We start from the raw sequence: 13207 nt of genomic DNA, 5'->3' as shown, positions 1-13207 counted from the left end.
AAAAAATAGATATCTTATACCTTCCATATTCAAATTGGAATATCCAATAATTGTAGCACAAGACTTACCCAAACAAACTGGATACCATCAACCTTCTGCGCCAGACTAACCAAAACTGAACTCCAAACGCTAACATACATAGAAACAGACTTAAGATAACAATTGTCTCATTGCTCAATTGATACAGGATATTAAAAAAACATATGGTAAGTTGAACCGGGTTTTACGGCTATCCAAGTCTCCCGCTTATATGGCAATATTACTTATTTTCTATGCAAGACTTTCTTAAATAAACTGGATATTAAATACCTTCTACGCCAGGCTAACTAAACTTCTATGATACAAACCAACAATACAAATTGAATATCCTGTGCCATCTATGTATCACGTAACAAATTGGACACCACGTTACTTCTGTGCATGACTAACCAACACAAACACAATATCATATGTCTTTTACGTATAACTAACCGAAACAAACACAAAGTCATATATCTTCTATTCATGACTTAACAGAACAAGTTGAATGTGAAATTCATTATATTGGACCATTTCAAAAGGCCCCGAATGACAAATGTAAAACATTCAAACGAGTCTTATGGGCTAATTTATGCTTGAAAAAACATATGAACGAAAAACAAATATGATATACAGAAAATAACGACAACCACTGAATTACAGGCTCCCGAAATTGGGACAGGTTCATTCAAAATTTGGTGGGGTTGAACCTGGGATAGCATAAATATTTCATAACATTTTGTAAATTTGGTGTGTCTTAAGTGCTTATCTGAAATAATCTCCACCAGGAAAGATCAAAACTAAACATTTGAATGCCGAGGATGTATAAATGTTTGAGGCTATAACTAGTCCTCAGATTATACTATGTACTTACATCTATAACTACTTTGCCAAACTTAACCAAACTTAGGGATAATCATCATTAGAATATCTAGTTTCAAAAAGTATTTCCGATGATCCGGCTAACAAACCAAGATGACAGCCATGGCTAAAAATAGAACATGGGGGTAAAAGGAAGATTTTTGCTTATAACTCTGAAACCAAAGCATTTAAAGAATATCTTATATGGGATTAATTTGTTTTTCAAGTCAATATCTATCTGCCCTGAAATTTTCAGATGAATTGGACTACTAGGTGTTGGGTTGCTGCCCCCCTCTTGCCCCCTCCACCCCCACCCTCCCCCAATTAGTGATTTTTAAAGACATTTTGCCGTTTTTGGTTATTATCTTGAATACTATTAATGAAAGAGATAAACTGTAAACAGCAATAATGTTCAGCAAAGTAAGATCTACAAATAAGTTACCCGATGATACAATTGTAAAATGTTTCTATATATTTAAGTATGAATACAAATTTTAACTTCTGTTTCTGTACTATGAACAAACAAATATTTCCGTTCTACATTTATACTGTATACCGAAACAAAATCGTTTTCTTTTACCTGTGTTCAAAATTATATTTGGCGGCAAGGTGATTTGTTGAAGGTTATGATTTACGTTCTATAATTATTTAACATTTCACAGCTGTACCCTACTGTTGCCCAAATTTATTCAATCCTTATTTTATTGATATTCTATTTACATTGTGTCATAGATCAACTTTATTCGTTCTGTGTATGTTTGATGAGTCACTGTTCATCTGTTGTTTAGAAATGATGAATGTTGTTTCCTATTAACACGTTTAAAACCGCTGTATTTGTTCTCGCCTGTCTTAAGTTGGTACCCTGATGTGGTTTATAAGTGTTTCTCGTTTTTGTATAGATTAGACCGTGGGTTTTTCGCGTTTGATAGGTTTTACACTTGTCATTTTTCGGGCCCTTTATAGCATACTGTGAGCAAAATGGCGGAATGTATAAGTACCAAGTCACGTCAAATTGATATAAATCATAACAGACTAAACAGCAAGAGTGATATTCATAAAGACAAATAAAAGAATAAGTTTACAAAAAACTAGTTTTTGCAACGAGTAGCCGTTTGTCAATTATATATGACACACATTTCCTGTTTGCAAGTACTAATTATTATTTTTCTACTATTTTGTAATTGAATTTATTAATCTTGACAAAATTCTTCAGTTTCACTTAACATTATGACATTAATTTGAAGTTTGCTGCTTTACAGGAATGAAGGTTATGATTTGTAGCGCTATTAGGGTTCCATAGTGTGCCGTGTTTTTTTTTTTCATAAGTGAAGTGTATCAATTGTTTAATATTTCACAGTGATATCTTACAATAGCTGTGTTTAAACTTATTTATTTACTTTTGACCTTATAAATATTTATCCCTAATTACTTTATTAACTATGTATATGCATTCAGTTCTCGCATCTCAAATTTATTCGTATTATATAGAGTGTTAATCTACGTTGGTTTTTTTTTATTGAATTAAGCCTTCCAATTGATATTTTATCGTGTGTTTTTCCCTGTTGGGATGTTATACTATTGTCTCAGTAAAAGGTAAAAGGTTTTGTACAATTAAAACGTTAAATCCCGCTGCAAATGTTTGCACCTGTCCTAAGTCATGTTTCTCGTTTTTGATACAGATAAGACTGTTGGTTTTCCCGTTTGAATGGTTTTACTTTTATAATTGTGGGGCCCTTCATGGCTTGTTGTTCGATGTGAGTCAAGTCTTCGTGTTGAAGGCCGTATCTTGACCTTTATTTGTTTACTTTTATAAATTGTTATTTGGATGGGGAGTTGTCTCATTGGCACTCATACCACATCGTCCTATACCTACTAAAAGTAAGGAACTCGATTATTATATGCATTTATCGGTCGTATTTCTGTCTATAACACCTAGATCAGCTCTTATCTGAAAATTGCTCTGATTGCATCCCGCACTAAGCTCCTAGTTCTTAGTTAAATTTCTTTTTGACAGTATTGGTGAAGAAAAAGATATGCGAACGAAAGAGAATTCAAGTAGTAATCAAACAGACAACGCCATGAGAGAATGCAAAACAAAGAATGACAAAAAGAAAACCTAAGTTTACAAAACACAAAATAGAAAACTGACGACAGATCCACACAAACCACTTATAAATCATGTGCCATGGAATGGTAAGCAGATCCTATCCACGTCTGGTCAGATAAAAGTAACTCTCTATGTGAAAGTAACTATTCGCTTCTTTTTATCTCGTGGAAACTTCTGTCATTATAAATATTTAGAAAAATTATTATTCTATTCATCAAATACCTGAATGATCCAAATACAAGAATTCACACTGAAACTGAAACAAAATTAAATAGATTCCTAGTACTATGCAAATGTGTGTGTTCATTGCAAATTCAATCTTATATGGACTCTATTCAATGTTTTTAGAAAACATGTAAGTTTGAATCATATATCAATTGACACGATTCAGTATAATAGGTAATCAAACCATATCTTGATTTTTCTTTTATATTGATGGTAGACATCATGTAATGGAAAAGTTTAGGCATACAAATTGCATTAAATTGATTCGCATGTAATATCGTGTATTGAACCAAATAAAAAAAAGACATTCCATTTTGAATTTTCCTCTTGTTCGGGTTTTTTTTAATTTTTTTTTTGCTTTTTATGCCTTATTTCAAAATCAACATCATTCTAGTTAGTCCGCCGGCTACAAGCATATTTCAGACGAATTGTGCACATCCTGCTATAAGCATGAAATTTGGCATAGACCTTCCTCAACTATTACTCTTTTATTTCAGATAGGGAGGAATTTGAAAAAAATGTCTCACTTGCGGTTAAATCCAAAATGGCGGACATCATACTTGAATCAGCCTAATATCAAAGGCTAGTATGTGAAAAGTTGTTTTTATCATGCTACTAGCATAATATTTTGTACAAACCTTTGTTATGTTCTACTTTTGGATATATTATATAGATTAGATGTCTTCAAAAACCCTACTTCCGGTTAAAATTCAACATGGCGGACATTGTACTTAAATAAGCTTGTTTTTTAGGGAAAGTAATTGAAATGCGTTTTAACGTATTGCTACTATCATAACATTGTGCAGGAACATTTCTTTGGTGCTCTGTTGGATACAATGTATAAGACATATGTCTTAAAAACCCTTACTTCCGGTAATATCCAAAATGGCGAGACAACAGTGGATGTAGTCTCGGATGCGAACATAGACAAAACTGGTAGTTTGAAAGATGCTACGAGAAGCAACGGCTATATTTAGGGGAAAGGGAATACACAGACGAATCCAGGGTAAAAAAAATCCTCAAAATTGGCAAAGTTTTCTGAGAGATGCAATAAGAAAGAACTTTTAAGTTTTCATTCAAAGCAGCTTCCTCAATACATTTTTGACAAAAAGATAGTTGTAGCAACAAATGCTAAGGATGTTCAGTGTTATCCACCACTTGATGATTTTTCAACTTTAGCACCATGTTTACACGGAGAGACTGACGCTAGAATCAAGATCGATGTGTCTGATGCAGTGAAACACAGACTAAACTGAATCATGACTCGAACAGTCGATACTGATGTCATTGCTGTTTCGCAATGAAATAGGGGCAGACAAACTTTGGTTTGCTTTTGGAAGTGAAAAAGCTTAAGATATATATCTATCCATGACCTTTCAAATGCACTAGGCATTAAAATAAAACATGTTTGCTGGAAAAGGAACTGTGTTGGTGACATTAATGGCGTTTGAAGATGTGACTCAAGCATTTAGAATGATGATTGATCAGCCAACATCACCAGAAATGGATTTGATAAATTTAATGGCATTGAAAACGGTACGTGGTTTTGTTGTAAGATCGAAAAAAACTTATCAGATGGGGTTAACAAAGTAGGAAAACATGTGTTTTTAAAAGAGGAAAAACTTATTGAGGCTTTTCCCACGACTCGGTCTAGGTTTTTTCAGCATGATAAGCGTGCAATAAACCATGGCGGGTGTGAATGAGAATAAAGCTTGGAATTGGGTCTTATGCTAACTTGTCCAGACGCGTATGAATGCCGAAGGAAAAAATATGGTCCATGGGAACCCTTTTGGAAATTTTGTTGTTAGGCCTGTTCATCTTATCAGGAGCATGCATGTACATTATGGATGTGAGAAACAATACCACAGTTTTTGTAAATGTGGAAAATTAGCACTTCGATTCTGAATTTCTGCCTAACGAGTATGCTGATTGGGTATTACTAGAATCATGGTGCATGTGTCTGATGCTATGAAACAAGAACTTAAACGAGTCATGATTCGAACAGTCGTTACTGATGATGCTGGCATTACTGTTTCCCCATTCCATGACATAGGGGTCGAAAAACTATGGATTGTGTTTGGGAGGGCAATAGACTTTGGATTAATATCTATCAATGGCCTTTCAAATGCACTAGGCAATTAGTGTTCACAAACACTTATTTTTTCTCCATGCCTTTACCGATTGTGATATGCTCCTCTCTTTGCTTGGTGATTGATCAGCCTTTATCACCAGGGTTTTACTGTAAGATCGCACAAACTTAACAGATGGGTAGATCATAGTTAACAAAGCAAGAAAATAACTATTTGCGTAAAAGGGAAGGCTTTTTGAGGCTATTCCTTCAACTTGGTCTAGTCTTTGGTCCTCAATGCTCTTCAACTTCGTACTTTATTTGGCCTTTTTAACTCTTTTGGATTCGAGCATCACTGATGAGTCTTTTGTAGACGAAACGCGCGTCTGGCGTATATACAAAATTTAGTCCTGTTATCTATGATGAGTGTATTTCCAGCAAGTAAAACATGCAATAAACTTAGGTAGGTATTTAGGGAGACGAACTTGTGATTGGCTCTTATGCTACCCAGTCCATGCGGGGACAAAGAGGATAACTTTTAAAAAAAACTATTTTTGAGGCCTCATCATTTTGTCAGAAGCTTGTACATTGTGGATGTCAAAAAGGATGCCGCCGTCGTTGTTAATGTTTTAAAAATGTTTTAGTACAATAGTGATTTTATTTTGTTTTATACAATCTATCCAAAACTCTACATCGAAGATATGGATTGGGGACTCATCTTTGTAATCTTACGCCATATTGGTTTTTTACAGGATGTGTTAAGTTTGGTTTTAAACATTTGCAACAGAATAGAACTAGTGGTTTTGAGAATAACTTAAAGCCAAAAATTAGATGAACAGAAAAAAAACATTTTCAAAAAAAGTTGAATATTATAATAAGAAATTGATAGTTATATGTCCGCCATTTTGGATATTACCGGAAGTAAGGGTTTTAAAGACATATGTCTTATACATTGTATGAATGAGAGAAGCACCAAAGAAAGATTCCTGCACAATGTAATGATAGTAGCAATACGTTAAATAACATTTATTACCCTCCATTAAAAATAAGCTTATTTAAGTACAATGTCCGCCATGTTGGATTTCACCGGAAGCAAGACTATTAAAGACATCTAATCTATTAAATTTATTCAAAAGTAGTAAAAAACAAAGGTATGTACCAAATATTATGAACGTAGCATGATAATGATAGCTTTTTACACACTAGCCTTCGATATTGGGCTGATTTAAGTATGATGTCCGCCATTCTGGATTTTACCAGAAGTGAGACATTTTTTTTCAAATGCCCCCCTTTCTGAAATAAAAGAGTATTAGTTGGTAAAGGTCTATGCAAAACTTCATGTTTGTAGCAGGATTTGCACAATATTTCACAAAGCCGCCGTACTAAGTTTTTAAGAATAGAAGGAATGAAAAAGCTTTCACGTTGATTGAACAGAACTAAAACACTAAAATTTTACACAACTTTTCATTAACATTTTTTAGTTTAAATAATATGTCAAAACAGGAATTATTATAGATAATAATGATAGGGACGGGCATCGAAAAAAGGGGGATAGCAGAGAGCTAAAAAAAGTGATAGCAGTGAGAATTTCACGTTTACAGATGTACATGTGTTTTGTACTAACATGGATTTATTTGAAATACAACTATATGAAACTGGACATTAGGCACACTAATGTTTAAAGCCAAATATTGACGTTGGTCCTGTAATTTTCGTGTATACTTACAATATGATATATGATAAAACGTTTACCATTAATATTCCTATCTGCAAATTTCTAGAAAGATAATTCAGAGTTGATTTTTAAAGAATATGTATAAAGCATGTAACACAAATTTAACGTTTCGTAAATATTTGATCTTATATAGACTTCTGTTTATATTTTTCAGTTTTGTCATTGAATGATGGATGGTATTAAAAACAGACAATGAAAACTTAAAACCACAAAAAGTACTGAACTCCGAAGAAAATTCAAAACGGAAAGTCCCTAATCAAGCAGCAAAATCCAAACACATTAAACGAATGAATAACAAATGTCATATTGCTGACTTGGTACAGGCATTTTCTTATGTAGAATTTCATTGACAATTGTACCCTTCATCTTGAAAACATAAAATATACCAAGAAAATCGAATGGTCATTAAGATAGCAATTAATTAATGCAGATTTTTTTTCATTAGATTTTTATTGATTTCTTCATAAGTTTTCACCCCACTGAAGCCGTATTAAACCGATAAGGGTGTCAGGTCTATGAGTTAAGGCAAGCATATTAAATTCAAATTCTGCTAGTTCTACATTATCAGCGTCCATTGTCGACAAATTGATAGTAGCTGTTTCCACATTTTTGTAATTTTTATCGTATCTGCTGGTTGTGTCTGTTTCGTTGAAATACTTATCAGTGTACTGTTTGTCAATATCCGCCGGATGTGTTCCGTCGGAAATGGAGTCTAAACCATTAACAACGATCCTGAAATAATTGTGTATTTCGTAAGCCCCACGTTCACAGTCAGTTACTATTGCTTGATACTTTTCAACATGTGAGAGAGACGTCTGCGTTATATTCTGTACTATTTGATACTGACAACCTGTTAAATAAAGATCTGTCTGAAGATTCTTCGTTTCCTTTGACGTTTGAAAAACAACGGTCATGTGTTCAGTGGCCGACCTGGCAATGATTCTTGGACTCGAATCTTTTCTGTTTACCGGAACATCTATACTTACTGCAAATACATGTCCACTGTTCTCTAGAGGATAAAAGACAAAACAATAATAATAATAAACATTTCACATAGTGTGCTCATATTATATATTCGAAAAATCTCTTATGCAACTCGGTATGTCTTACTTTAATGATATGTTAAAGAAACAACCAACACAAACAGATGATAAAATCAGCGTGCTGTTATACGTGGAGGTTTAATAGAAGTCTTAGTATGTCACCGAAACACCACGTGATCATTAAAAGTTTTTATGGAAGATAGAAATACTATTTATATTTCAAAATGGCCCGAATAAAGAAATCTGCAATTTTAGTAAAGGATAATAGATACTATGATTTTGTCTCCAGTCATTTGAGTTTATACTACCGTAACTGATTATGCAATTTCTGTTTATTTGATTTCACAAATTGCTTGATTATTTAAGAGATAACTGTATTGTATTTGAAGCTTTAAGGACGTCCATCGGTAGTTTTACTGTCGCAAATTTAGTTTATCTGGCGACGCGGAGCGGAGACAGGTAAACGGGTATTTGCGACAGTAAAACTACCGATGGACGTCCGCAAAGCTTCAAATACAATAGAGTTATCTCTATTCTAATGCAAAATAAATTCATAATTAAATTTCAATCATTATTTTAGTGAAAAATCTTCATTAAAGAAAATTCCGCGAAAAGATGTTATCTTCTTTGGTTTACTACACTAGGTGGCGTCATAGGTATGCTTCCGGCGTCAAACATAAACACCGGGCGTTTTCTGGCTTCTGTGCCGCTTCAAATGTAATAAAATTTAATAAAAAGAAGATTTTTAGGCGCAACAAGTTAGTGTTTTGTTTATTATTTTAGAAATAACATGTCAATACATTCCGAAATTCAAAATGTCGGCTTCCTTAGTTACAGACAAGGAGATAGAGAATTTTACGCTTGCTGTCATCCAATCAGAACAATTGTTACAAAATAATTGCATTAGAATAACACATATTTGACTTGATTTGTGTCGTGTTATCTATATTTGCTAAATACGACAATTAAACAAACCATTGACCTCTATAGAGACATATTTCTTTTATTATGTTTTTCTGCTCTTTTATCGGGTTTATATCTTTTTATCTCTTTGACACATTTAACATTTCGATTATCATTTTTATTTAAGTCTAATTTCTTGAGACTTTAAGACACGATGCGTTTCTATTTAGAATGTTGAAAAACAAATTCTAATGCAACAACGTTTGTAACGTTCATTTTGATTGGATAACGTCACTTTCTTACATGGCATCAATTGACAATTGATGCTATGGGACCTACGCGCAAGCGCAGACGGCATATGACAGATTTTAAATACATGTTTTAACGTTGTTTTCTGTCAGTTTCATTAGAATGGAGATAACAATATTGTATTTTAAGCTCCGACGGCATCAATTGGGGATTTGATGGTCGCAAATACCCGTTTACTGTCTCCGCTAACGCGTCGCCAGTAAACTTAATTTGCGACCATCAAATCCCCAATTGATGCCGTCGGAGCTTAAAATACAATACAGTTATCTCCTAAGTATTAAAAAATCTTCTCATGTTTTTTTTTATAAATTAATCAAAGTTTAATTGCACTTTTGCTGTTAACAATTTACTCAATCTACAGCTTCAATTTAGTATCCCTTAAATTAGTCATTGAATATTTAGGGGAAAATATTCAATGAGTATATCTATAAAGTTAGTTATATTTATTACATACAGTAGATCAGTTCTACAGAGTACAATTTCATTACGGATTATGGTACGTTTCTTAACCTAAAGTTTCTCCTTTTTTGCCAAGGCTTTATATATATCATAATATTAAGATAATAACCATAAACTGCAAAATTTCCTTTAAATTATTAATCAGGGACAGCAACCCAACAATAGGTTGGGTGATTTGTATGAAAATTTCGGAGGAGACAGATATTGACATGATACAATTTTACCCTTTGTCAGATTTGCACTAAATGCTTAAGTTCCAGAGATTTAAGCCAAACCTGCATTTTATCCCCATTTTGTATTTGTATGACATGCTACCATCTTGATTGGTGTAAGAGGACCTCGGATACATTTATAAAATTAGATACCGGAAGGATGATCAAGGCCAATTTTGGTTTAATTTGACTCAGCAGTTTCAGACGAGAAGATTTTGTAAAAATAAACGGACGACGATGTCGACAGACGACGACGACGACGACGGACGATAGAAGATGGACGCTAAATTATGATAAAAGTTCACGTGACCTTTTGTTGCCAGGTGAGCTAAAAAAGAAGCAGCGATATCGTATTTGATTACGAAATGGAATGAATATAAAAAATAAATGCTTTAAATGAAAATGAAGTCATGTAAAGGAAAGCCAATACATCGATATATTCGCTGTATATTACCCTTTACTACATTTGTAGGGAACTCGTCCGCATCAAATGTTACTTCGTCAGGTGCTTCAAATTGTACAGTGTATGTTGTGGCCAATGTTTTCTCATCCCATACTTTTGAAGTTGAAACTATTCTTATATCTGGTAACCCCATTGGCCTTAATACTTTGGAGTTTACCTATAAAAAATAGAGATATATTTGATTATAAGTTCTATTTCCTGTTTTGTTTCCGTTATTTCCTTTACTTTTTGAATAGTGTTGTTAAATAAAGGCAACAGTATTATACTGGTGTTTAAAAGTAATAAAATCGATTTGGAGAAAACAAATCCGGCTTACAAACAGAGGGAAACGCACCAACTATAAGATTTGATTTGTGTGTTAACGCCACTTTAAATGAGGCTAGGGTGTCTTAATAAAAATCCATAGAATGTTGTATAGTCTATGCATAGAAAAATCCAATTTCGTGTGGTAAAAAGAAGACTACTATTTCAAGATGAAATGTGAGAAGATAGCTCTTATAACATGCTTTTAGATAAAATAAAATAAAATTTAGGGTCACCGAACATAATTTCGTGCGACTTATAAAAATAGGTAAATTCAGAACACTTTCTATTATGCAATAACTTCATGCGAGTTTTTTTCCTTCCATATGAGTTATCTCTACTTATTTGGCAAAGTTGGAAATATGATAAAACACACCAGTTTACTATATTTGCGTCAAAAGTCTGATATGTACACATGAATTACAAACTTCTCTCAAATTTGAACATTTCATTAAAGATAAATAACTGTTATCTGATTCCTCGAAATCCAAGATGGAGGAAGGCTCCCGAGCCACCAAGGGTTTTTTCGTGGCGGCCAATATTTGTTGTTGGAGGAAGACGAAGTTCCCGGAGAAAACAAACAACTTCGATTGGAAAACTGACAATCCCTGTCAAGTAAGATCGGAGTCGAGTGCAACCGCACAAGCGGGGTTCGAAATCGCAACATCATTGTTGACTGGCTAATGATGACAATGTTAACAACTTAGACAATTCGGCCAACGAGACCCCAATCAACTTTAAGAGGAAATCAAAGGAATAACAGGAATACTGAAGTGCAACAAAAACAAACGCCAACATACATAGAAACGACATATTTGATAACAACTGTCATATTCTTCACATGACACAGGACATTTTAAGAAACAAATGGTGGGTTGAACCTGGTATAATTAAAACCCCCGGTTTAAATGACCTTTTAAAAAATATATAGCGCTCAAATGTAGATTGAAAAACAGCACAAGCGCTCACAACAACACTCATCACAGAGAAATGCTATAAAAAATTAATAAAATAGTCGACACAACATGCAAATCGCAAACAACCTTTTCAAAATATGGATTTTTTAGTAAAATGCATAATTTAAACTTACACATGTTACAGTTTTGGATCAACTTTATTTTAATATTAAAGATGTCAAATTAAAAAAATAAATTAAATTTACTTGCCGTTGGTAGATCCCTGGTAATATATGCAGACAGCAAACCTGCATGACAGAGACATACACCAAGAAACCAAAGCAACATTTCAATAGTCGAGACTGTGACTGAGATCAAAAACACAATACATGAATATAAATACATGTATCAGAAGGTCATGAGGTTATACTGCTGTGGGATTTGGTATTACTGTTAATGTAGCTTATTATATGTCATTATCTATGGTACTTTACCGTGTTAATGATAAACACTTATTTTTACATCCGGTAGAAAATCGTGATTATTAAATATCTAATGACATTTCATTGAGTTGAAGGATGATAGAATATTTATTTTTGATAAACAAAAAAAATGAAACTGGAAACGTACAATTTTTTTCATTTTTTATGTTAGTTTTGTAAAAAAAAATTCCCCAAATAAATCATGGTGTATCTAGATGTGCAATGGTCAAACCATAATTCTATACAATACACACAAAGAAAAGTATGATTCTTAAAATTCGTTTTGTAACTATTGATTTAGTAGAACTACAACGTGTTGCTTATTCGTTTGTTTCGATTGATGCGTTGTGCTGTCCCTCTGGTATCTTTCGTCCCTCTTTTGTATCGATTGTTGATATAATTTTTTCACTTTGAGTTATCAACAGTGTTACAATTTTAAAACCGGGGACTAAATGTCCTTAATTTTATACGAAAAAGAAGAAAAAAAAAGGTTTTTAATTGTGCCATTGGTCTCGATGAAGAATTCAAAGTTAAAAAAAATAATTTAAGAATGGTTTCACCAAGTACCAAGTCAGGAAAATGTAATGGCCTTTGTTATATCATAGTTCAATTATGGATGTGTTGCATAAGACGTAAAATCACAAAAATATTGAACTCCGAGGAAAATTTCAAACGAAAAGTCTCTAATCAAATTGTAAAATCAAACGATACAACACATCAAACGAATTGGCAACAACAGGCATATATTGACGAGGTACATGCATTCTCAAATGTAGAACATGGTTGATTAAACCTTGTTTTATTGCGTTAAACATTTCACATGCATGCCAGTCGTATCAAATTCCATTGTGTTTATAACGACAAGTGAACAAAACAGACAAAATAGGGATACAGTCATCATCACCGTGCCACAATCTCAATCACAATTTTTGTGATTCTGTTGTGTCGTTGTTCTCCTCTTATATTTGATGTCTTTCACTCAGTTCTAGTTTGTAACCCGGGTTTGGGTTTTTTTCTCAATCGATTTATTAATGTCAAACAGCGGTTTACTACTGTTGCCTTTATTTACGCTGAATATCACAAATCCCCAAAGTATGAATAGCTTCAGAAAACTAGATATCCT

At 33.3% G+C, this 13207-nt stretch overlaps 1 protein-coding gene across 1 annotated transcript; it reads right to left on the bottom strand.

Annotated features, from left to right (window-relative positions):
- Positions 1-7453: 7453 nt before the first annotated feature.
- LOC134723869 (uncharacterized) lies at positions 7454-11999 on the bottom strand. Its single transcript, XM_063587410.1, has 3 exons — positions 11873-11999; positions 10395-10560; positions 7454-8023 (listed from the first exon to the last, which is right to left on the bottom strand). Exons 1-3 carry the CDS (start codon positions 11948-11950, stop codon positions 7476-7478), a joined length of 792 nt encoding a protein of 263 aa, XP_063443480.1. The 5' UTR covers positions 11951-11999; the 3' UTR covers positions 7454-7475.
- Positions 12000-13207: the final 1208 nt, after the last annotated feature.

The sequence above is a fragment of the Mytilus trossulus genome, chromosome 6, assembly GCF_036588685.1.
Source record: "Mytilus trossulus isolate FHL-02 chromosome 6, PNRI_Mtr1.1.1.hap1, whole genome shotgun sequence".
NCBI lineage: Eukaryota > Metazoa > Mollusca > Bivalvia > Mytilida > Mytilidae > Mytilus > Mytilus trossulus.
Note: the sequence above shows the minus strand (reverse complement) of the source record. Positions and strands in the feature narration are given on the sequence as shown.